The 26,966-nt window shown below is 48.0% G+C and overlaps 1 protein-coding gene and 1 long non-coding RNA gene across 2 annotated transcripts in view; one reads left to right on the top strand and one right to left on the bottom strand.

The window, feature by feature from the left end:
• Nucleotides 1-26,966, top strand: part of LOC138481634 (uncharacterized) — a 306,303-nt gene that overhangs the window by 123,370 nt on the left and 155,967 nt on the right. The gene's annotated exons all lie outside the window — the stretch shown is intronic.
• KCNE5 (potassium voltage-gated channel subfamily E regulatory subunit 5) lies at nt 22,723-25,892 on the bottom strand. The gene has a single exon (XM_069612622.1). It carries the CDS (start codon nt 25,660-25,662, stop codon nt 25,315-25,317), a length of 348 nt encoding a protein of 115 aa, XP_069468723.1. The 5' UTR covers nt 25,663-25,892; the 3' UTR covers nt 22,723-25,314.

Below are 26,966 nucleotides of genomic sequence, written 5' to 3'. Positions count from 1 at the left end.
ACACACAACATAATAGCCGAGGCCTTATCCCGACATCCTGACTACGAAATCCTTGAAGATCGATCCTTCCCAAAGATGTTTCCCCACACAATATTTGTTGCCCAAGCAATCAACCTCCTGGAGGATATTCGGATTCAAACTCAGTCCTCTGAGACCTGGAGGGAGTTTAATGGTAAAAATCGATGGAATCTCAAAACGAAGGACGGATATTTGTTCAAGGACAATCGCTTGGTCATTCCCACTCCGAGACTGCGACAAAAGATCACAAGCCTATGTCATGATACCCTTCATTCAGGACACTGTGGCATCACCAACACCCTCCGTCTAATACAAAGACAGTTTTGGTGGCCGAAGATGAAGGATGATGTCCAGATGTATTTCCAAACATGTGCAGTCTGCAATCAAAACAAACATGATAACAAGAAACCGGCAGGTCTCCTAATCCAACCAGCGATACCAACAAGACCATGGGAATTCATCGCCACAGATTTTATCGTGGAACTGCCGCCTTCCAGGGGCTACACAACTATCATGGTTACCATTGATTTGTTCACTCACATGGCTCATTTTACACCCTTATATAAACTGCCATCTTCTTCAGAACTTGCCGGAATCATCCTGGAAAACATATTCCCACTCCACGGACTACCCTCCTAGATCATTTCTGACAGAGGACCTCAGTACATATCCCAGTTCTGGAAACAATTATGTTGTATACTGGGAATCCAACGTGCCTTATCCTCAGGTTATCACCCACAGACCAATGGAGCTACTGAACGTGTAAACCAAACTCTGGTACAATATCTTTGCTGTTTCGCCACCAAGGTCCAGGACGATTGGTCACTCTGAATACCTGTGGCTGAATTTGCCTACAACAATTCGAATCACTCGGCCATCAAAACCAGCCCTTTATTCTGTAGTCAAGGATTCCACCCTTTGGTTCTACCATCCATCCTCCCACATCCTACCCAAGTTCCTACAGTTGATTCCTGGATTGAAACCCTCATCAATGTACACAAAGAAGCAAAGGAACACCTAGAAATGGCCCGAAAAGACGTTAAACATCATGCTGACTCCAAAAGAAGACCAGGGTCTTCCTACTAATAGGTGATGAGGTCTGGCTGTCCTCGAAACTTCTTCCCGACACCTACGACCAAATAAATTGGCTCCCAGGTATTACGGCCCTTTTTCCATAAAGGAAGTCATTAACCCAGTGGCCTTTCGACTCCGACTACCAGAATCTTGGAAAAGGATCCACCCAGTCTTTCACACTTCTCTGTTGAAACCGTACGTCCAGTCCTCTCTAACTGCTCCAAGATCTACCCCCGTGATTGTCAATGATCAGCTAGAATATGAAGTTTCCAGAATATGTGACTCTAGGTACAGACGTGATCAGCTACAGTATCTGGTTGAGTGTAAAGGGTACCCTCCCAGTGAACGCACCTGGGAACCCGTCTCAAACACAAATGCCCCCAGGCTGCTTCGAAGATACCACCTTATACATCCGGGCAAACCCAGAGGAGCTGGGTTTCAGAGGAGGCATGCTGTCATGAACCGCCGTTTGTGTCCCTTCTGGACTTCGTGGTCCCTGACCCATAGGGGACTGAATTCAGTAGTCCCCCCAACATGGCCGATGAACGCGGAACGCTGTTTGACAGTCTCTGCGTTACACGCTCTATGTTCTACAAAGCAGACACGCCCCCGCGGCTCTGCGCGTCTCAACGCTACCGTTTGCAGTAGTCGGACATGTGTTGCCAGAGCTCGTTCAGCGCTTACCTTTGATTCCTGGTTCCCGGTTCCCTGAATTCCTGTTCTTCCTTCCTTCCCCTTATTCTTACCTTTGCATATCCTGGATTTCTATCGAATTTGGGTCTCCGAGTGCGAACCTCGTTATTTCCTGGTCTCCTGGAGTTGGGTTACGAACCACACACTGGAATCCGAGGACCCACGCACGGTGTTATATAAATCCCGAACTGTGCGAAAGAAGACATCTCCGAAGATCACGAGTAAACAATACAGACAGGTGAGAAGGGGAGAGACTTGTGACAACATAGGCTTTCAAATTTCTTAAAAGCTATTATTTCTCTGCTTACCACACACTCATCACAACAGAGGAGTGCTTCCCGAGCAAGTTTAGCATGGATTCTCAATGAAAGAATGGGCGGTGTGCCTGAAGCATGAGCATTACAAACGCTCTATCGCACCTCAGTTTTGCACAGGCAGATGATACGACGCAGCGTATTTGAACCTATGCTGGAACCAGCCCAGGCAGGCACAGGCAGGCTTGCCTCCAGCATGCCAGAAGCGTGCCCACTGCACGGGTGAGCTGCAAGCGGTCCTGTATTGAGGACTAAAGGGGTCATGTGGCAAGGCTGGTCAATCAGCAGGCTAGGAACACAGGCACTTTAAATCAGCGTGCATGATGGATAATAAGCTGCTGCTGGCCAAACTAAGGGAAATAGGAGCTGTAGAATTGATTAAAAGTAGCTACGTGGAGCCCAGACAACCGCCAATGAGCAAATAATACTGTACAAGTAAAATAGATTAAGTTACAAAAACTTGATACTAAAAGAATCACATCAAAACAAATGCGGGTGTCCAGGCAACCACTGCAGCCCTATGAGTTTAAAAGGAACAAAGCACATCCGAAAGACCGTACAAAACAAATGTAAATAGTGAATCCACCGCCCTGTGGTTCAGCTGCTCCTACACACAGACGGTGAGTCAGAGCTCTCTGGCTGGAGATTAGAAACAAGCAAGTGCTGGAGACCAGAAGCTCGACTGCAGCACGTGCTGAGAGAGTAAGAGGCAAGAAGGAAGTGCTGAGAGACCAGGAGTTCCACTGCAGCACCTGCTGGGAGAGTGAGAGGCAAGAAGCTAGTGCTGGAGACCAGGAGTTCCACTGCAGCACCTGCTGGGAGAGAGGCAAGAAGGAAGTGCTGAGAGACATAACCGTCAGAGGAAGCAGCGAGTGCACTCCCCCTGAAGTGGTCAGGAGGTAGAATAAATGCAGAACTAGAGGGGCATGCAGTAGAAGACAACTGGCCGGAATCCCTTGGCCAGAAAACATCATGAGGCAAACGGAAAGGAATATTTAAAGGGATAAGTCTTCAGTTGTTTCTTAAAACAAGCATGGTCAGATTTTAGGACCATTTAAGTACATTCCAGATAGATGCTCCTGCAGGGTCCAGTGCTTTTCCTCCAGTTTCCTTCTGAAAAATGGTCACCAATACGAGGCTCTTACCAAATTCCTTCCGCTTTAAAGCACTGTAAATAAAAGCTATTATTGCCCAATGTATCACCCTCAGGAGGATAAAACGCTGAGTCAGCCCTGCTGGGTGCAGGCAGGCATCTTTTCAGAGGTGAACACTTCGCCCTTGAATCATCTACCAAGACCTATTGCATCAGGCAGCATTAACTGGCTAGCATAAGAGCATTGGTAAGGATGAAACTGTACAGGCTGGAGTGCCCGTTCAATTACAATTTAGAGAACCCATGGACGAGTCTAGACACCCACTGGTTGAACACGCTGTCAGCATTTAGTCAGTTATCACAGTGGCTTATGATATGGCTCCTGCGTTCTGTAGTAAACCTGCCCGTCATGAGTGCAAACCCTAGCTGGGATGAAAAAGCATTCCATCCTCACAGTATAGATACATTGAGTTCCACGAAACTGGGCAGTCACTTGTTTTTTGGATTTGTAAAGCACACTAACAGCCCATGGGCATCGAGGCGCTGTTGCAAGAGTTTCTTAGTTACAGGAAGATTACTTTGCTCTTGGTTACAGCGAGCGTGTAGCACGACAATGCGCATTTAGAGGTTACATACATAGGTGGTTGCAGGTTTGGTATAGCATACGTTAACAATGAAGATAACAGCTGTGTTTTATAGGGTCATGACATGTGGGGGTGGCAGTAAGCACTGCTTAAAAAATGATTCACTTTTCTGTTCTCTGCATCCTGCATAACAATCAATTTTCAGCCTCAAGGATTGTTCTCACTTATCAAGATTTGTCCATTTTGAACTATTTGAGTTGTGTAGCACTTCAGGATGCAAATAAAACTGCTTCAAAGTGGGGGCCGAAGGAAGAAGGGAATAAGCAAGAGTCTGTTTCACCCTCACCCAAAGGCCACATCCAAGATCCAGACCATGGAAGAAAGAGTAGATGGAAAAAGTAAACAGGAAGGGAAGCGAAGTCAGGCGATGTTCGCAGCCATGCCCGAATCCCACATTCCAAATCGAAGGTCTGCAACCTGCAGCTCTCGAAATATTTTGGACTACGAACCCCTCTCACCCCCCAATGTTCCCTCACCATTGACGAGGTTGACAGGTGTCAGGAGTCAAAAACATTGGGAGAGCCAATGGCTGCAGGCCCCTGTTCTAGATCGTGCTGCATTATATTTGTTTCAATGCCATTTCATTATAGGGTACAGGCCTTACAGTATATGTACGACCAGAATATGTGCTTACCATTACCTTCACATACTTGCCACTCTTCCTCACTGCTTCCTTTTAAAAACTCTCCCCACTACATGATTTTCAAGGGTGCGGCCTGCTAGGATTGTATGCTGGGAATTTAATTTAAGACGTAGTTAGGGTTTGTGCAGCTAACACTAGTATTCGCTCCTGGGTGTGAATTCGCATTTTTTGTTATTTTTTTGTGGATTTTTGGAGCAACCGGGCGAGTGCTTCAATCAGAAACCCTGTACACAAACATATTTACAGTGAGCGGTGCAATCCCATTTCAGGGTGGGGTGGCGGATTGGAACATGGGATGGAGACACTAGAGCCAACTATGCGTAAAATCGAGCAAGGGGGTATCATTTGCGCCATTACAACATTTAGTAAATCCAACCTAGAAAAACAGAGTTTGATGGCAGGCGAGATATTCAAATGCGTCGTGTCCCCTCTTGCACATCAGTCACTCTCTATGGTATCCTGCTTTACATGACACGTTGCAGGATCCTGCTTGCCTCCAACACTGCAGCTGAGGCCTGTCACAGGCACCCGCCACCATCTATCTCTAGGAAGCAGCCTCCAGCAGTACTGGACACCACTGTTTCAGGAGCCTAGCTTTTGTAACAATTAGTTTACCCCCCCCCGCATGAACTTAAACACCAGTAGCACATCCTCCACCACTGCATAGATGTTTACATCCCGGATCCTATTCCCATAGGCAGGCCTCATGAAATCCCCTAGACCACTAGCATGGTCAAGAAGATATTAGGAGGGTCGAGTGCCAGTTTATTGTACTCGACCCTGCACGTGAGCACCTCTACTGGGGTATTTGTTTGCTAACAGGGATGAGGGGCGATGGGCATTGCATAGCTTTTGGTAGAGTGAATGCATCTCCCGCTCAGCTATCTGGGGAGTATTTGCAGGCTCTTTCATCAGCACCTACCATATAGAAAGGAATAAATAATGTTAAAAGATAGGCCACTCCAGGAAACAAAGTTAGGGCAAAGTGGGAGTCCAGCTAGAGGCGAGCTGCAATGTGCAGGGGCGGGAGGGGCGGGCGGTGTAACAGAAGTGCCGCCAAGTCTGCCTTCAATCAGGGGAGGAGAGCCACTTTGGTGTGTGATGAGGAGCGGAGGGCACTAATATGATTGTAAAGCCCATATGTGGACATGAATATCGGGCCCTGCAGAAGAACCCCCTTGTTGTCCCAGTCATTGCATCGGTGGGGCCCATCGTCGCCAGATTCCAGAGAGGATTCAACTCGTCGCTGCCCTGAACACAGTGGCTTACCACAAGGTATGTATGGGCTGCTGCTCTGGAAAAAAAGAGACTGGGCTTCCAGAAAGAAGCCTGAGCTCAGCAATTGGGGGGCAGGGGCACAACTGAGGGGATCTGGTGCAAGAAGGAGGTTATTCATCTAGCATCTGGCGTTCGTCTGTGGTACTCATTTTGGAGCATTCTTAATATCAGAATGATGTTGAGGTAGGGGTCCTTCGATGCAGCAAGTGTTTGATGAAGCGCTATACCTAGTGCTCACTTGCAGCAAGCATAGTGTTTGGATTGCAGCCGGGGGTTGGAGGCTTCTGAATGATGTGAATTTAATTTGACAATATGGAGTGTTTGAATGTTGCAGACATTCAGGTCAGCATCTGTTGGGTTAAATCGGGCAGGCTTGAAGTTTGTAGAAGGGCAATGTGCAAGCAATCAAAGCAGATGAACCATAGACCTTGAATTAATCACATCTCTGAATAAAGAAAACATTTACTTACTCTTAAGCACATTTGAAATAGAATGCACTCAAGGTGTGTATTGTGCACCGGTATTATAACACTCGCCTATATACCATGGTTATCACAGTATATATAGCCCACAAGGAGGTAACAGTTATCTACAATAACAATACTTTATTCAGAAAGTCACACAATTGTCACAAAGATTCACAACCAAAATATAAACAGCACCACTAAATTGTCCTTGTTTTGTCAATGTATTTGACTTCAACTACTTAACTAAGTAAATCAGAATCTAGTCTTGCCTGGTGGTCCAGTAGTTTCAATAATCATGTGTCACATGTAAGGCTTGTCCATTTGCATTTCCTTTGAATTACTCAACAAGAAAAGTTGGAGTAAAATGAATTGGCTTAATCGAATGCATTGCTTGCATGCCCCCAGACTGCTTAATGTCTATAAAAGAAATAACTTAAGTCTACGTTCTGGATGATCATCTGGTCATGGGTCAATTGATTTTATTTTACAATGCTTTCTCCTGGGAGAGAGGGGTGTGTGTGTGTATATATATATATATATATACATACACACACACACACACACACACACACACGCACCCCTCCCCCCCTTGTTGCTGGGGTTGTTGAGAAACTGAACCCCAATCCAGACACATTGCACTGTAGGCACGGTGCACGCATCAATAGGAAACAGGGGCACTCAAGCAAAGGGAGCCAGACCACCGCAGGGCTGTTGTCAGACCATAACACATTAAACTGAAATGAGCTAGAAAACCTAATGGCGTTCTTTTTAGCACCTCTGCTGACTGCCATTCTTTATTCTGCACAGGTTGATGATGGTGAGAAGAATTGTTAACTAATGGAGCATCTGTCTTCGTGCGCTTTTAAAGTGAAAATGCCTTTAGTTTATTTGCTGGACAAAGACAGACCTCACTAAAAGATGTTCAGTAATACGAGTTTTTTCTAATTATTTGGTTTAGGGGTGTGGTGAATATCCTTGGCGATTAGTGAAGCTGAAGATGTGGCTCATAGTGTGTGTTAGGAAGATGTATCGGTGTTCTGCTTCCTCCCCTCTCCTAGTGAGACCCCAAGCACTTTTAGCTGGACTTCTGGACCTAATGAGGGGAGCCTTGTTCCCCCTCATTAATTCTTATTTGCTCTAGCCATGGGAACTCAGTTCTTTATGTTTTACCTTATGATATGTAGTCTTGTTTTCCTCCATACCCCTTAAAGGAATCTGTGTTACATGTTTGCAGCACACAGCACCATAGGTGCAGAGTTGCTCAGGGCCCCTTGGTTCACCTTTTTATATTCTCTTATTTTCCTCTAAAACTACTGTTCGTAAGGAAAGAGGGATACTTTGCATCCTTCCTAAACTTGTACTTTTGAGAGATCAGGACACCCCACCTTATGTGGAGTGCTCCTGTAACTTTTTGGTTACAGTGACCACCCTATAGTTATGGCTTGTGGCAGTGGACGTGTACTACCAAAGGTTCACACATGTTCTAACATAGCAGCTCCTTTCTTTTGTCGACATTTCTTATGTGGTTGTTCTTTGTTAGCCCTTCTACCATTCTGGCAGGGCGAGCTTATTTATGAGAGTGTTGTCTTTGGCGGGAAGCCTTTATGTGCCCACCAAGGCTCCAGGTATGTGTGAGAACAGAAAGCAAGGGAGGAGCTTGAAACTCCCCTGTCCTTTGCTGATGTGCCTGAATGGAACCAGTTCCCCCTGGGGTGCTGGCTGTCCTGATTGGACAGCCAACCACCCCTTTCTGTAAACTGCAGGGAGAGGTTGCAGAGGAATGGATGGGAATTCCTGATAAAAGGTGAGGTTTCTTCGGCAGAAGACAAGTAGACCACTGGAACAGAAGATCCGAAGCAGAAGACGACCAGAGACACCGGAAGACCCTTCCAGTAACCATGAAGAGACCACTGCTGTCATGACCCTGTTTTCTGAATGACAGAGGAGGTCTGAAGATACCTACTCCTTACCTTTGGCTAGTAGGACCAACTAGCCATCAGACAACCTGCAGAACGAGCTATCCCCTGATGTGCTACGACCTTCCAGGGCTGCAAACCGCCAATACATGGGGACCGCTGACCCAATTGCAGTACATCATCTTCCAGTGAGCGAATCCTCCTAGAAATTTGGTGAGCTCCAGTTGGACCTCCAGGGGCACGGTCTGCCTCCTCAAAGTCCCTCACCAGAGTGCAGGACTGCAGAATCGAGGTGGATCGACCGGGCGGTAAATGTTCACTGTTAGAGCTTGTAAAAAGGCACAACAACTGCAGAACGATGTGGGAGACCAAAGAATTCCATTCTGAGTCCTTCCTTGCATGTGCTGCTGCAACATCCCTTCCGAAGTCCCGCCTTTCATCATCACAACCAAGGAACCGAAGACCAGGTCCACAACTCCTGCACAGGAAAGAATTCAGCTGCATATTCTTCAATACTGATAAAAGGAATTGTGGGGCTCAATGTAGTGCTTACCTCAAGCCGAATTGGTGCTCCTGTGTGACTGGAGTGTGATACAAGGTGTTTGGGTGGTCACCCATAGCCCCTGCTCAGGACTACAAGATTGTGCACCCAAAGGGAGTCCTTTCCAAGGTCCCTACTAACTTTTTTATTCCACTAAAGCATTCTGTGGAACTTTACCTTATCTGCTGTTACATGACTATTGCATCCCTCAACTGGCTTTGGAGAACGCTTAACTAGTTGGGGAATGGACTGCTAAAGTATTACAATCACTGAAAAGTATTACAAATCAGAATATTGCTAATGCTAGTGCATAATAACCCCTTTTCCTTACAACAGAACATTGAGCGACTTTACAAAGTGAAAATGAGCGAGTTAAGGTAACACAGGTAATGGCGCGCTTGGTCCCCGATATAGGTAAGTGGCCTAATGCCGCAGCAACAACAAGAGGGGTTACCCTATACCCCTCCAAACAATAAATAGTTCGACAACTGGTTGCTGTTGGTCTGCGCAAGGATCCAAAAAGTCCTTAAATTCCTAAAATAAATAAGTTCAAATACAGTGAACCCAATGAATCATCTCAGTTTCCAGAAGTGTAGTTTAATCAGAAAGTCCTGTGATCATAGGGCCGACACGTGTTTCGACCTAAGGGTCGTCCTCAAGGCTGATGAGAGGCATCATACAATAATTAAAATTGAATAATTATGTTGAAATTCACACATATTGACAGTGATATAACCAAATCACTGCAGTCCCCATAATTAGGCCCAAGTAAGATGAAAAGTAATTTAATATTACATACCAATAGTTGTTCATTAATCAACAGGGTAGGACGGAGTAGAGGGACAAAAAACAATGCATATTGTGTGAGCTTGTTCCTTGCAAACCTGATGACTACAGCTACCAGAAGTCCTTGCAGCAGAATCATCACTGATTGTCAACACCTGTACTTGCTGTTAGCTGCAAGTTAAGACTGCCTCCGTGACCATGTGAAGAGCAGAGAACACCAGTGGCTGAGAAGGTTTACTGTGCAGGGAACTGGAGTGCGCCCCTCTCCGCTTTCTTTTTTGTCATATTTCCAGGATTTCTGAAGGGTGGAATCTTCAGAATCTGATAGGGTGCTGCACCAGGGTGACACATGCCCTGCTTTGGAGTGCCTCACTGTAGGCTCCACCCCCACTCCCCCTTTCCCCACTGTGGGATTGGGTGTGAGCTTGTTCCTTGCAAACCGGATGACTACAGCTACCAGATGTCCTTGCAGCAGAATCATCACTGATTGTCAACACCTGCACTTGCTGTGAGCTGCAAGTTAAGACTGCCCCCCTGACCATGTGAAGAGCAGAGAAACCGTTAAGAGGAGAACACCAGTGGCTGAGAAGGTTTACTGTGCAGGGAACTGGAGTGCGCCCCTCTCCACTTTCTTTTTTGTCATATAGATATATATGTCTTGCTTCAGCTGTCGTTTCCGCAGTTGGTGGAGGAGCACTCCTTGGTCCCAAAAGAATTTACAAAATCAGGAAACCAAAATGCAAAATTGTTCCACTTTATTTAAGTATCAAAAAAGAATCCATAAAATCATTGCACATCCTCGTGACAAGAAAAAGTTTTCACAAGCCACTCATATTGTGGCCCTCCCAAGATAGCTGGCGCATAGTAGATGGAGTCTACGCGTTTCACAGTCCACTGACCGCTTGTTCACATTATCAAGAATAAAAGATAGTACAAAGAAGAAAAACAATTGTAATATAAGTATTACAAAAAATATAATTTTTGTGGAGTTATCAATGATCAAGTGGTCTGGCATGCATGGGACGCCAATCTATACCTTAGAGTATGTTAAATCACTGTGACTAATCTCAAACATATCTAAATCAAATCTACAAAGTGAATTGAGTTATCATTGAACTGTGTTCATTGCTGGTGCAAGCCACTCCTATTGAAGCATTTGCCTGAAAAGGTTTTGCTTATGCGTTTCCAACAAGTGTGTAAGAGTTTCTCTATGGTTGGAGACCCGTGGAATGAACAGGGGCCGATGAGATTTGCTGAGCTGCAGGAGGTTACGAGTATACATAAAGGTAAATTCCTGCTACATAACACGGTGGGCAGGTGGCCGATCATCAACGAAGAGACCATAGTGAGGAGATAGAGACATTGCTTACTGTATCGGACGGAGGACACGCCATTTCAAGGATCAACGAGATATTGATATAAACGTAACTCGAGGGACGAATTGAAGTGTAGGGAGAGATGGGAAAGGGAATTGGGCAAAACGTTTTAAGATAAAGAATGGAAGGATATAACATCACCTTCTGGTAGACTTTAGGAAAACTCCCCTAACAGTGTGCACATTCAATGATGAAAACTGGGAAATCACCCACTGTAATCTACATTAGGTAAAGTATTCTCCATAATACTCTGTACAAAAGAGCACAGCTGCCTCCCTGACCTGAAGTCTTTTGCCTATCCCGCGCTGAATAAACTCTGCCTAGTCCTATATCGTATATTGATTGTGTGATCAGATGGGTGCTTCGGGGATACAAACCGGCCCAAACTGATAATAATAGTAGCAGAAGACCGAATTGCTATTCTACCCGTTTGCATTTGAAACCCTTAAACTAATTAAACATGTGAAGCCCCCCATTTGCTGGCCCCATATCTCAGACTCATAGCGGATTCATTACCTCCTGCAAACTAAAGCGCATCTAAAGAAAAGGAATGTGGACGGTCGGTGGAGGCTGGCGATACTTTTTCCGTGTCTTGCAATAAGCATTTATATTCTAAAAGATGACCGCACAAAAATAGAATATGATATATTCAAATCATAGTTAAATGCATTTTCTTTACTTCGCTATGGGCACAAATATGGCTTCTACACCCTGATAACTTCGGTATATTATTCACTGTTCCACCAGTCCCCCGGGTCCAGCGTAGCGTGCCAAAGCCAAGAGAAGGGGGTAAAACAACTCCTCTTGGGCCCGTCACTGGACCCTAGTACCAGCCTAGTGCAACCTAGGCAGCAGGGCATACATCCAAAAATAACGGCACTCTGACCTCACGGGAAGTAAACACATGCAACTTTCATTCAATCTGGCTTTCCTCGTAGAAACAGGGCACAGGTCAAATGATTTCCCTTTCAGAAAATGAATCAACTCACTAAAAATAACCAGCAAGAGGAGATCTCCCTACAACATTGCAGGCGAACTATAAAAATGTGCACACCTTTTAAACCTAATTTACTGAAACAGCCCCTCGAAAACACGATCCCAATGTTATGCAGGCAGTGATCACCCTTCCACGGGAACTTCTGGGGAATTGTCTGGCCTGCAAACCAAACACGCTGGGTGGAATCATGGATTTGGCATTGTTTGGAACACGCACTAACAACCCGTAATTAAAGGGTGCGTTGGTGAGGTGGTAACCGTACGCCCTCTGAACAAAGTGGGCGGGTTGCATCCACCCGCGTGTGCCCTGCAGGGGAGTCCTTTACTTACCGGCAGGATCTTGGAGAGAGACACGTGCCCTCCTCACACAAGCCTGCACTGGCCCTTAGTTTGCAAAGGCCAAGCAGAGAACCTCAGCTGCACCCCCTTAACGTGTCACTCGAGACTCTTGCCAAGTTTTCTGTAGGGGGTTAACGATTGTGCAGGGCACAAGTGGCCTGTGCTGAAGCCAGTCCTGGTTAAATAATTACAGTTAGGCTCCTGCTGGACGGTCTGTTGGTAAGCAACGGGATTGCTGCCCCTGCCGGCTGCGTCTCGGTCACACAAGGTTTTGTTCCACTAGAACAGCGCCACGGGTATAGTCAAAGATGTGTCTAGTTTTTTTGATGTTGTTCTGGACCTTCACAAGGCGCAAGCTCACCAGTGCCCGCCCATTCATGGTTATTCCGTGCTCTCACCCGGTCAGGCCTAACCACATTCCACACACTCCCAAAATATCGGGATCATATGCTGTTCCGATTGGCATATCTGGGTAACGTCTGTGTGGGCTTTCTGGCTGCTGGTAATGTTTCTTTATGTGTCACCTTCTGTTATCCCATTAAGTTCATGGGTCAAGTGCATTTCTTATAGGTCAAGAAGATAGACCTGCTGGTCGAGTAGCACAGTTTAGCAGGATTGTAAACGTGTTTCAAGACCGGATAGGTTTAAGCTGTGTGCCATCAAGGCCGACTGCATATGGAGGGTCTCCAATCAACCTGTATTCGTCTTGAGAGGTGACCACCAAAAGGATTCAAAACGGCCAGTGAAGTTCATTAGTTATGTGCACAGTTGTAGCACTACAGTTTTTCTTCTGGCTATATACCACTTCTTAAGTTTGCCAAACGTACTCTTGCTCAACACACAGCCATGTCACATTGGTCGGTCACTTTGTGGCCATATAAGCCCAAGACCTACTTCTGAATGCGTGACTGTCGACTGCACCACGCCTACAGGGATGTCATTTCACTAAAATGCCAAGGGTAGCAGAAGTGACATCATACGACCCATGACTTTTGATCGCAGGAAGTGTAATTTGGCCCTAGCCCCAAGTGACATCACAGGAAGTGATGTCACTTGGGGCTAGGGCCCCAAGTGACATCACCTTTGACAAAACAGGAAATAGCATTGTTCCTCAGTACACTAAGAAACATATGGTTTTATTACTGTAATATGATATACCTTTCATACAAGAATGGATAACCATATGTAGCATTAATATCAGTGCGTATAGGCCCATATTCCCAAATAACTGAACAAAAGTAGACGTCCAAGGTCAAACGATGCCATGCAATGGAAAGAACATACATGTGGCTGTTGCATGAAATGAAAGAAGGTGTGCCAACAAATTCAACCCTTAGAAACTGAGCCAGAACCAAGCAAATCTGCAGTCATCCCGTTGGGATATGCGACAAAAAAAAAGAAAAAGAAAAAAAAAAAAAAAGATTGTAGCAGGTTATATATTTTACAGGTGTTGGATGTTTTCTGAAGCTTTTCCATTTGTAGGACAGTTTTCAAAAATTGAGTGTGGCAAGGAACGCAGAGAGAGAGAGAGACCCTCAGTTGTTTCCTGACCTTTGGCTCCAGGCCACGTGGCAACATAGCTCCAGGCCACGTGGCAACATAATGAGCCAATGCCTGCCACTAGCCCACATTCCAGTTGCGTGTGGTCCATGGTGGCTGCACAAATATGTGCTAAGTTGGTGACTTTAATACCAGTAATGACACGGTAAGAAAACATGTCCAGGCTGGCTCTCTGCCAGCAGCCCACACAGCATATTCCTGTTGGCTTTGCCATTAAAAATGCAATGCCATAATAATGTCCAAACTGGCTCCAACATAGGCCAGTCTAGGCACACAAGAAAATCCATCATGCTTGCTTTATCATAGTTGCCCAGTAAAAAATGTCAGGTCACAGTAAGAAATGGTGCCGGCACCAACATGCCCGAACATTCACACTGCATTCTCCACATGGGTACCCACCCAGAACATTCACACACAAACCCATTGGCCCACCAATCACTTACCTTCTCTCACACTGCATTCTCTGCACATGAACCCACCCACATTTAGCAAAACCAAAAAGGTATGGACTCCTTTTTAAAATCCGGGCACAGGTGTATTCAGGTTCCTGTTAATGTACTCAAGCAAAAGTATTTCTAGTTCCAGCTGCAAGCAGCGACAATGCTGCGGCCAGTACAGGGCAGCCATTGCATGCAAGGCACGTCCAATATCTGACAGACAGAGCCAGGAGCCCAGCAGCATTGCATGCAGAGAGCAACTGGCACAGCAACATCTACCTAGTGACAGCCAACCAAGCAAGTTTTAGAAATCACATCTGATAATTCATTTAGGGATAGGAAACAGAGCAGAAGCTTTTCTGCCAATATTCCAAGTAGTCTTCTGAAAAGTAAGGGCTTAATCGCAGCTACATGTGCATTGATTATGCAAAAGGAGAAACATTTTTGGCCAGGTTACTCTGAGACACTGGGTTCTGAAAAATGGTGTCGTAGGGGCGTGACGACTCTACCTGAACTGCACAGCGGGACAGACTGGACACTGAGAAATTGTCTATCTGGCAGATGGTCCTCAATTGAATTCAGTTTTAACTGATGCAGACATCCTCTCCAGTCTCAACGCACAATAGAGGAGTGGTGTGACTGAGGTGTACCAGGATTGGCCGGCAGCTTCTGACCCACCCAGGCAGATGGCAATCACTTGCAGAGTAGGAAGACCGTATTTATGAGGACTGCCTGTGCTGCCTCCTGTTCAACCCCAAGCCCATAAGCAGCCTCCTTCACTGGAGCCCAAGGGAGGGGCAGAAGCCCATAAGTAGCCTCCTTCACTGGAGCCCAAGGGGCAGAAGCCCATAAGCAGCCTCCTTCACTGGAGCCCAAGGGAGGGGCAGAAGCCCATAAGTAGCCTCCTTCACTGGAGCCCAAGGGGCAGAAGCCCATAAGCAGCCTCCTTCACTGGAGCCCAAGGGAGGGGCAGAAGCCCATAAGTAGCCTCCTTCACTGGAGCCCAAGGGGCAGAAGCCCATAAGCAGCCTCCTTCACTGGAGCCCAAGGGAGGGGCAGAAGCCCATAAGTAGCCTCCTTCACTGGAGCCCAAGGGGCAGAAGCCCATAAGCAGCCTCCTTCACTGGAGCCCAAGGGAGTGGCAGAAGCCCATAAGCAGCCTCCTTCACTGGAGCCCAAGGGAGGGGCAGAAGCCCATAAGCAGCCTCCTTCACTGGAGCCCAAGGGAGGGGCAGAAGCCCATAAGCAGCCTCCTTCACTGGAGCCCAAGGGAGGGGCAGAAGCCCATAAGTAGCCTCCTTCACTGGAGCCCAAGGGGCAGAAGCCCATAAGCAGCCTCCTTCACTGGAGCCCAAGGGAGGGGCAGAAGCCCATAAGTAGCCTCCTTCACTGGAGCCCAAGGGAGGGGCAGAAGCCCATAAGTAGCCTCCTTCACTGGAGCCCAAGGGGCAGAAGCCCATAAGTAGCCTCCTTCACTGGAGCCCAAGGGAGTGGCAGAAGCCCATAAGCAGCCTCCTTCACTGGAGCCCAAGGGAGGGGCAGAAGCCCATAAGTAGCCTCCTTCACTGGAGCCCAAGGGGCAGAAGCCCATAAGTAGCCTCCTTCACTGGAGCCCAAGGGAGTGGCAGAAGCCCATAAGCAGCCTCCTTCACTGGAGCCCAAGGGAGGGGCAGAAGCCCATAAGTAGCCTCCTTCACTGGAGCCCAAGGGGCAGAAGCCCATAAGCAGCCTCCTTCACTGGAGCCCAAGGGAGGGGCAGAAGCCCATAAGCAGCCTCCTTCACTGGAGCCCAAGGGAGGGGCAGAAGCCCATAAGTAGCCTCCTTTACTGGAGCCCAAGGGGCAGAACTGCCAAGTCACAAATTGTGTGAAACCAGAGGTGCTCACTGCAGGTTTGGGGCCAGGAGAAGTTGAGGTTGCGTCAGGTGAAGCCAAACCCCATGGGGTGGTCTAACCAAAGAGGAGGGCCTCTTCATCAGGCTTACTAGTGTTACAGTGTTCACAGTCCATACTGCTGGATAATGTAACTGCTTTGACGCATGTGGTTCTAGTGCAGATAGGCCAATTCATTTTAATGCATGCTGTGGAGTGCGGGAAGAGCTCGCTCTGCCTGCCTTGGCAATCACTCCCCTAGGGCCCCACTGGTGCTTCAACCGTCTACTAAAGAGTGGCAGCACACCTTAGGCCTAGTGCTCTTGTCTCTACGGGACATATCACACCCAAGCGAATAACAACGATCTCCAGAAGGGGAGCGATTGATTACTTTAGACCACCTATTTTATCCTGAGCAATAAGTGAGGGAGTGTGTGGGTTGTGTGATAAAGGTAAAACATTTTTTTTAAACAGCAATCACCAAAAAAAGTCAAATGAAGACCACTGCTATACTGCAGAGTAGACCGCGTTATGCTAAGCTCCTATCCGTGAATCAGCTAATTGATCGGTCAGCACTGTCAAGAGGAGCGATATCACCACACGCCTCAGACTTGGATGTATTCAGCGTTTGGGGCAGGACAGGGAGAACTGCCTCTTCCACATAGACAGGGTGGCTCATCTACCGGTGGGAGGGGATGTGGGGGGAGGGGACAGGGAGAACTGCCTCTTTCACATTGACAGGATGGCTCATCTACCTAGGGGAGGAACTGCTCCTTTTGCATAGAAAGGATAGCCTCCTCTACCTTGGGGAGGACAGAGAGAACTGCCCTTTTCGTATAGACAGGATAGCCTCATCTACCTGGGGGGAGGACAGGGAGAACTAACCCTTTCATATAGACAGGAAAGGGGTCTACCTCGGGGAGGACAGGGAGAACTGCCCCTTTCATATAGACGGGATAGCCTTTTCTACCTTGGGGAGGACAGGGAGAACTGTCTCTTTCACGTAGACAGGATAGCCTCGTCTACCGCGGGGGCTAGGGGGTGGGAGAACTGAGTTTTCCCACATAGACAGGATAGCCTCGTCTACAAGGGGGTGGAGGGGGAGGGGGAGGGGGGCAGGGCTGTCTCCTTCACATAGACAGGATAGCCTGTTCTACCTGGGGGCGTGGGGGCAACAGGGAGAACTGCCTATTTTACATGGCCAGGATAGCCTCATCTACATGGGGGTGGCAGGGAGAATTGCCTTTTTGGTGGCCTCGTCTACCAGGGGGAGGACAGGGAGAGCGGTCTCTTTTACATAAGACAGGATAGCCTCGTCTACATGGTTCCATGTAATAATGTCGCCACAAAAATCTCGCCATGCAAAAATATCACTGAAAAATTGCCGTTTTTTGTGGCGACATTATTGCATGGAACATGCGGGGGACACCCCTGCAACCCCCATACCTTTTTTTTTTTTGCCCCTGTCCCCATATATATGGTTACCCATATAATATCGCCGCAACCTTTTCACAGCGATATTATTTATGGCGACCATATATATGGGGATAATATTACCTGTTACGTCTACATGGAGGGGGGCAGGGCTAACTCTCGCTTTCACATGGACAGGATAACCTCATCTACCTGCGGGGTTAAGGGGGGAGGGGAGAACTGAGTTTTCCACATAGACCGGATAGCCTCGTCTACGGGGGGGCAGGGAGACCTGCCCCTTTCACAGATAGGATAGTCTCAACTAGCTGGAAAAATAGCAGGGCAGTAGCTTACTTAATAGGTATCATAAGGATGGCCATTCATTTCCAAGGGGGTAGATTTGTTAAGTTGCTGTTCTCCAAGACTCTTTACTGGTCATAATTATACAGGCATGGTCCTGATGATTTCTGCAGGTTGGGAACACCTTGCTTGTTCTCCTTTTTGTAAGCTGTTCTGCAGCTGTGGGGTGGCGGGTTCCTGCACGTGCCCAGGTGAGGTAAGCAGGTGGGAAATGAGTCAGATTAGAGGAAAGGAGCTACATGTATACAGCCTGACCCAACACGGGTTCTCATCCTGACCTGGGACCAGTAAATGGCCTGGACGTGGCCTCAATTGGTGGTGATGGAGAGACATGGGATACGGCTCGCAGCATCCGGGCACTCAGAGAAGAGCACTCGCTCAGCAGCTTCCCAGAATACCTCGGCCGCCTTCTGTGTGATTTTGACGAGGAGAGTTGGTCGAATTCAAACCCATTTAATTTCTTTTTAAAGCCATTTGACCGCAAATATACGTGTGGCGATACCCCCTCCTCCACAGCCCCCCTCCCCCACAGCCCCACCTTAATTATTACCCATGCCCGCCCCCCACCTATATTTGGTGTCAAAATAATTTGATGGGTTTGGCTTCAACCAAATCCCCTGCGATGAAACCTCCCCACCTCCTTCAGGAGTATCCTGTTGAACTGAGAAGCATTGAAGCCTCACACGAACGTGCATGAGCATCACCCAAGCAATCATGAAGCACTAGGAGCAGCCAAAGAGCAGCTCTGAATGATTTACTAACAAACCTGAATACATGGCATTCCACAGTAACCCAGAACAGAAGCTCTAATGTGTGGACAGCACCATGGTGCATCGAGCAGCCGATTTACTTTAAAAGCCCCCTGGCATATTTCAAGGGCCTCCTGGGAGGTTGCAGTAGCCAGGCACTTGCAGCAACACAATGGCATATTTGAGAAAACACAGTAGCATATTATAGCAGCCGGTTGTAGGTCAAATGGTCGAATTACCATTTGATCTAAGTAAAATGGTCGAAAAAAAACCCCAAAAATTAATACAATTCGACCTTTTTTTTTATTTTATGGGGGGGTTCCCCCCCACCCCCTCTTTTTCTTTATTAAAAATATTTTTTAAGCAACCAAAACTAAAAAAAAATATATAAAATAAATTAAAAAATTCGACCTTTTTTTTCTTCGACCATTTTGATTCGATCAAATGGTCATTCGATCTTTTATTTTCGACCATTTGACCGGACACCATAGCAGCCTACTTGCACGCTCTACACATCACACTTGCTTATTTGAGAAACACAGAGGAACACCTCTGCACATTGAGTGGTAACCATGCAATTTGAGAAACACCAAGGCACATCTGAGCTGCACGTTGGCATATTTACACAGGCACACGTGTGTCAACGCAGGTATGCCAGGGTGCAGTTTAACTATGTATATTTATAAAATGTTGATGGGAACCAATGTATATTTTAATATCTACCATATTTAAGTGGAACCTTAATACAGATGAGCAGCAGTATGACACTTCCAGCAGCACCCTGCCTTATTTAATCAACACCATGGCACACTCAACAGCACTAAACAGCACTGTGCCATAATCGAGAAACATTGGCATGTTCCAGAACAGCCTGACACGATGAGCAGAATCTGGGTATATTTGAAACACACCACAGTCACCTGACTAGCACTGTGGCACATGTTATAAGAACCCATGATGGAGAGCACTGGGGAACATTATTGACACCTAGAAATAATACATGTATGGGGGGAGCTCATTAATAAAGCAGTGCCTTCATGTATAGCCCATTGGTATTAGTTAAACGAAGAGAAGTTAACTGAAAATCTACAACCAATAAAAAGTATATCTTGTAAAAGAAAATATGTTGCAGACATTTAAAATTGTAACCTTTTTAAGTAGCACGTGCTAACGAGAGTCCAAGTTTCGGTAGCACGTGTAAGTAACAGATGGCAACTTGACCTATCTTGCGGGTACTTATTGTATTGCTCAGTTAGACCGGATGGTACTTAAACCTGAGAACCAAGCCCTCATTATCAAATGCTCAACTACAGAACTGGGTGCAAACCCTCCCCGAGACAGTACTGTCCTAGAGCACAGTCTGAACTCAGTGCCTCCTCTCTGCAGTTGCAATGGGAATGCATTGCAACTTTGGAAAGTGACGCTGACGTGTTTCTGCGGTCCACGTGCACACCCTACACCACGAGAACATACACGCCCTGCCTGCAAAACGTCATGGAAAAAGAAAAGGCAAACCGCACCCGAGGCTTTCAGCTGCCACCAGAACCATATACTGCAGATCTCGAGGCATTTTTTTTCCAACTGTAGCCTAGAAGAACAGGTTTTAAACACGATCACAAGAACTTGCCAGCAGCCCCGAACACGGGTACCTTGTCGTGGGCTGCTCACAAAGCTAGTGGCCAGGGTGCCATAGGCCTGTTCCTCTGCATGGCATAAAGACTGCGCAAAGAAGTTCCACTGCAGGTAGCACTTCACAAGGACAGTCCTTCGAATGCGCACACTATCATTTCAGGGGGGCTTGTGTTAGCAGTGCCATCATCATCAAAGGACGCATTCTGCAAAAGCAAAAACGGAAATGACAAAATAACACCCACTGCATTTTACTGTGCAACGCTGCCCCTTCCCAAGAAAAATAACACACGCAATGGCATTTAAAAAAAACTTTATGGGAGGCTATTTGCAGTCCTATACGCTTTAGGAAAACAAGCGCGCACAGGTTTATAAAAGACTACTTGTTTAGGTTCATGGATCCACTGAACGTTCAAGTAAATTGGCTTGTACAAAAAGGGACCTTTTCCCCATGAATTAAGACTTGGCTTCTTAGAAAGTTGCATTCTGCAAAATATTATTTTAAAAAATAAATTTTAACGAGACTTTCCAACTACAAGCCAAAATGTATACAAATACTGTGGTTAGGGCAAAGACTGTGCTTATGACCGGAAGTCAAATTAAACATTTCATTGTTTAGGAGAAAACGTGAAAATAAGGAGCTCCACCTGTGGGAGACTTCCTAGGAAAACAAAGATAAGTTCTTTGCCTATCTGTGGCGGACAGAGGGAAAATGCATGTATCAAAATTGCAGCAAGCCATTTAGCTCCTGCTTCAAGCCTAGATGGGCCTGGTCAGCTTGACAACCACTACCAGGAATTATTTTTGAACTCCCAGTCCAACTGGTGCCATGAAAATATATGTGTATGATATCAACTCTGTGGGTTTGGAAATGTGTATAAAAAGGTGTGTCAGGAAACAGAAGACAATTAAAGCATAACGGGCCATACGATAGACCCATTTATAATTTGCATCAAACGCAGAACTTAGAATTGTGGCGCGCGATGTACGAGCGCCTCGTCCGCAGTGGTAGCTCCGGACTATTGCGCAACATCCGACATCCAGGGGCTGCCCTTGGCACATGCCCACCAAATCTTTATTTCAATCCCTGGGAGTGCGTCTCAGACCGAAGAAAGGATTTTCACAGCCCTATTTATAAACAGAGCAGAAGGGGAGGGAAGGATCAAGTTTCCTTGTTCTTTGATACTTTCGAGGGAACAATAACTTTATAGGAACATTTAAAGGAAATGAAGATGATGCTGTTACCGAGAAGTATACAATGTCGCTAGTCGCATGTCCAACCGGCAAATGCATTAAAGTTGCAATGTTTCCTTGCCCAGAGCTTCAATTATGTTTCAAATCTATACATGAAGAGGATAGTGTAACAAAGTTGTAGCAGAAATAAACATGAAGGTTTAGAGTCAAGGAAGACGCATATTGTATTTCACAATCAGGATGACTTACATTCCTTCCAGTAAAACGCTTATAAACCATAACTCTTACGACTAAAATGCAACAATGCGCCCGTCTTTCCAAAGACCAAATGTGCTTTGCATCAGCTCCAAAACCAAGGAAGCAAAACGATACAAGTTCATAACCCAGAGCGGTCTCAGTTCCGCAAATCGGCTCCAATGTGGAGACTTACTTTACATTGATTGCCATACTTGGTTATTGATTGATTGATATTTTATTTCTATTGCACTCGTACACAAGTGTTTCAGAGCGCGACAAGGCAAGGGAGGGGAACAGGGGAGAACAAAACAGCGATCTTACTGGGCCCAGTGACATTGAGAACGCGCAAGTGCATGGGAGAGGGGGGGAGGGGAAAGTGCATGGAAGGGGGAAGAGGTGGAAAGTGTGAAGCAGAGGAGAAACAGATAAATAACAATAAATAAATAATAAAGGCAACAAACAGTGGTAATGCAGCCAGCAATTTGCAAGTGCTAGGTTTAAGGCAGCAGACAGGGTAGGTCTGATAAGTGCAGGAAGAAAGAAAGGGAGGGGGGCTGTATGTGTTCAGATACAGACCCCAGTGCAAGGGGTGGCCCGGAGGCAGTGCGGGAGGGTGGCAGGATGAGCAGGTACCTGGGCCCAAAAGACAGAGGGTGGCCAGGTGCACGGTGCCAAGAGAGAACAGATCAGCAGGGGAGAGGGGGAGCGAAGGCAGAAGAAAAGAGGAAGGTCTTGAGGTTCTTCCGGAACCGGAGATGGTTCTCCTCAAGTTTTAGAGTGGCAGGGAGGCTGTTCCAGAGGGAGGCCCCAGCCGAAGACAGAGATCTACCCGCAGCTCGTTTCTTAGAAAAATGACTGACCCTGAATGAGTTGGAGGTAGAGGAGCGAAGAGCTCGAGAGGGGAGGTATTTGCGGAGGGTAGCTGAAGGTATATCCCGGGAATAAGACAATCCATTGCAAGTGAATGGTGCGTTCAACCCAAAGTTTCATTTTCTTTAACATTAGGAGGTAGGTTTAAGCTAGTGTTCGCAATTCAATAAGATACAGAGAGACGAGACAGATATACAGCAAAGTCAAATTGGACTGGACAATAGTTGACAAATCTGTTCCATTTATTAGCTCAAACCAAAGAGCATACTTTGGGTGACCGGGTCACCAAGTTAATAATCCTAGGCTTCTCATTTATTGAACAACAGCATTCCAGGAGCTATAGTCTCAGCTACTGTCTACTGAACAAATTTGATAGGAACAACAAATCCCAATAATTTGTAAATTTGAAAGCCCAGCAATGGAATAGTGGTGTCCATGTAATATAGGTGAGATCGGTTCACCGTAAGCATGCTATCAATTTGCTGAACACCCTTTCAAGTATAAGCAACATTTGCTCACTAAAAACGTACACATACTGCATAAGGCACTTGATTGACGGTGGGAGTCAAGTGTCTTGCGATCCCGGGTTATGACCCCTCCACCACCTGGGGAGTATATATTCTTATAAAAGCACTGGATGGGTCACAACACTTAGTTTAATCTGGTGCTAAAATGAGGCAAAACCATTCACTTGTATACAGGCGCTTTATAAATTATATCATAACATAAGGCACCCCGTTTGCGGCGTGTGTGATAAGGAATGGCGCATACTGGATTTGATGATGAGCCAGGTGAAAGGATCTTAAGCAAGGATGATGAACAGTTCTGCATGATTCTCCAGATTGTGTAGCATGAAACAGTGCAAAGGGACTTGGCCTCACACTTAGTCCCATCTCCCTCATTTGAAAAGTAGAGCGGCGCGGTCGTACTCCAATCACATATGCTGCAACGATAGTGGAAAAATCTGTCAGATCCACATCTATTCTTGGGGCAAACTTTCATGTAACTTGGTGGCCCAATTCCTTATTACGAAGCAGCAACAATAGATTTGCTCTGTGTTTTTCGTGCTTTAAAACACTTGTGTATAGGCGTGTTATAAATGCCATATTATATCAATGTAGATCTTTATTTAATATGGCTCTAAAGCGGGGGGGGGGGGTGGGGGGTTGACTGGGAACCAACACAGGCCCTGGAAATAAGTTTCAAATTGGCCCCATTTAAACATTTTCAGCAACCCTTTTCCTATGTATGAGAAAATTAGGTTACCACACAAAAGAGGCCAGGTTGCAGAGGCCAACAGGGAAATCTGAGTTCTCTGTAGGCCCGTCCACCCCTGACCTAAAAGGCACAGGCAGAGGGGTCCGAGAAAGGTGCTTAAGTCAATGTCTGTCCAGAAGTGTCGGTTCCATTACTGTTGTGCTGTGGTTCAGTGCACTGTTCGGTGTAGTCCGACAAGACTCCGGTGCCTCAACACTGTGTTCTTCAGACGATGCAAAGGCACCCGGCGGATCCTTCGTTGAGACGACTGCGGCTCCAAGGCTTGCCAATCTTGCTGGGCTCTTTGTACTCATTCTGGTCATCTGGCCCTGCATTGGAACACTGGGAGGGCCACTGCCCCACCATTAGCGTTACACGCGTACCCACTGCCGATGCTTGCTCCTGGAGAGGCTGCCCATTGAAGGATATCTGTGCAGTGCCCTCGCCGTCCCAAAACACTAGAGTCATCCGCTCCCCTGTTCCGGTATTGAACGCTACAAGAGAAGCGTGTAGTGTCTCTTGTGTTTGCCCAATGCTTTACAATTGTAGGTTGCAATTGCTGTGCAGTGTTCGATTACATTGTAGTGTGCGAGGTTGGTTGGGCCCCTGCTCAGTGTTCCATATTGTTGGACATGCACCTTACATACCTTACATAAATGGCTATCACTCCTGGTGATTGCATGTTGTGGGTGGGGGGTGCATTTGGCCCAATGCTAGAATGCCATCAAGACAACAGATCTGCCCATCATTGTACACTGCAGGTTATAAACGTATCAGCAGTGCTGCAATGCTGCACCTTCCAAGTGCATGGTACGTGCTCCATTGCATTTTTCATAGGCTGTTTCTGGAGCTGCACAGTGGCACTGTGCTCCGATGTGGCGTTGCAGGAGATGCGGGTGTGGGCTATCGCTGAAGAGGCTTGCTTCCTCTTTACACGTTACAAGAGGTGCTGGGTGTGAAACCCAGGTATTCTATGGTGCAAAGTGTCCATGGTAGTGTGCAATGCAAGGGTGCACGTTGAACGCCCCATAAACGGCGCCCATTAGCATGCATACTGCTAAAGACAATGGTGCTCCAACACCGCTTGCTTAAGGAGAGGCACAGGTGCTGCGCATTTCAAAAGAAAGCGTCCTTGTGGGTGTAGGCGGCAACACGTGAATTGGGTCCTGGGTATTACAGGGTGCAGGAGACAGGACTTCTAGTTAACGCTTGGCTTCGTTGGGGATGCATTGGGGTCCTGGGCTTACTAAACTTTGTAGGCTGCCCCACTTTAGTCTGGTGGCAAGTATTGCACACAGCAGAAGGCGAAACCCCTGAAATTGCAATCGGTAGACACAGCAGGTCATCCGTCCCCGTTTCATGTGGCGGGAGCCGCTTCCCCTGCTGTGTATGTAAATGCATGCTGTGTATGCATGGCGTGCAGCAGGTTGGGGATGCCCGGTAGCTGGAATGCCCCCGCCGCGTCCCCTGGGCTGCCGCCGGGTAGCTCTGGCTCAGCAGGTGGCGGGGAATGCCCCTCCCCCCCCTTCCCTCCCCGCTCCCCGGGCTGCCGCTCGGTGTCAGAGCAGCTGCTGGCACTCGGCGCCGCCGGGCGGCCGCTCCCGCTGCGCCTCGGCGGCGCGCTCCCGGGCCCCGCGCGCCCACTCGCGCTCGATGTAGAGGTGGTAGGGGTCGCTCTTGGACTCCTGCTTGCGGGAGCGGGTGTAGGCCAGGATGAGGCCGCCGGCCAGCACGGCGTAGAAGATCATGATGAGCAGGATGTAGAGATAGGCGTCCTCGCCGCGCGGCTCCTCGGGCGGCGCCGCGTCGTCCCCGGGCAGCGCGCCCAGGCTCACGTTGGCTTTGTTCAGCTCGTGCAGGAGGCGGGAGAGCAGCGCCCGCAGGCCGGACTCCCTGCTGCAGTTCATGGCGGGGGCCCCGCGTCCAGTGAGCCGCGCTTCCTCGCCTCCGAGCGGCCGGCGTGCAGCAGGAGCAGCCTCCTCCCTGTGTCGCGAGCCGCCGCCGCCTCCTGTCTGTCGCCCGGCTCGGGAACGATGCGTGCACTCTGGAGGAGGATGCAGCTGCACTCACACGCAGAGCCTGGGGGAGGGGCAGGGCTCCCAGGGAGGCTGCCGCGCCCGCCCCCAGCGAACAGAGCACAGCCCAGCCCACGGATGCAAACACGATTTTCTTCTTCTTCTTCTTCTTCTTCTTCTTCTTCTTAATTAACGAACGCGTAGGCGGACCCACGCAGGCGCTTCCCCATCCTAAAGGATGATGTGCACCACCTACACCAATCAACACACAGGCCACACTTCCACACAAACCACCCGCAACCCCACCGCAAACAACCACACCCCACCAATCCAACACCAGCCACCCGCAACCCCACTGCAAACTACCACACCCCACCAACCCAACACCAGCCACCCGCAAACCCACCGCAAACAACCACACCCCACCAATCCACACCAACAGACACTACACCCCAAACTCACACCACCCAGGGAGCCCGGAGACCGGCGCGCAGACCCGCGAGACCCCAGCCCGTACGCCTACACATGCGCTTCAGGTGAGGCACCGCGCGCTGCCGCCAACCCACCGCGACTAGCCCAAGCGACACCCACACACGAACCTCCAGCCACTAACAACTACTACCCCAAAACAACACCTGCCACCTGCAACCCTACCGCAAACTACCACACCCCACCAATCCAACACCAGCCACCCGCAATCCCACCGCAAACAACCACACCCCACCAATCCACACCAACAGACACTGCACCCCAAACTCACACCACTCGGGGAACCCGGAGACCGGCGCGCAGACCCGCGAGACCCCAGCCCGTACGCCTACACATGCGCTACAGGTGAGGCAACGCGCGCTGCTGCTAACCCACCGCGACTAACCCAAGCGACACCCACACACGAACCTCCAGCCACAAACAACTACTACCCCAAAACACCTGCCACCCGCAACCCTACCGCAAACTACCACACCCCACCAAACCAACTCCAGCCACCCGCAATCCCACCGCAAACAACCACACCCCACCAATCCACACCAACAGACACTACACCCCAAACTCACACCACCCAGGGAGCCCGGAGACCGACGCGCAGACCCGCGAGACCCCAGCCCGTACGCCTACACATGCGCTTCAGGTGAGGCACCGCGCGCCGCCGCCAACCCACCGCGACTAACCCAAGCAACACCCACACACGAACCTCC

The sequence above is a fragment of the Ambystoma mexicanum genome, chromosome 5p, assembly GCF_040938575.1.
Source record: "Ambystoma mexicanum isolate Mex_15411 chromosome 5p, UKY_AmexF1_1, whole genome shotgun sequence".
Lineage (NCBI taxonomy): Eukaryota > Metazoa > Chordata > Amphibia > Caudata > Ambystomatidae > Ambystoma > Ambystoma mexicanum.
This window is presented reverse-complemented; position numbering and strand designations above follow the sequence as displayed.

What these genes read in the sequence shown, in the direction of transcription:
- KCNE5 (XM_069612622.1), bottom strand. Translation starts at nt 25,662, where the DNA reads ATGAACTGCAGCAGGGAGTCCGGCCTGCGGGCGCTGCTCTCCCGCCTC.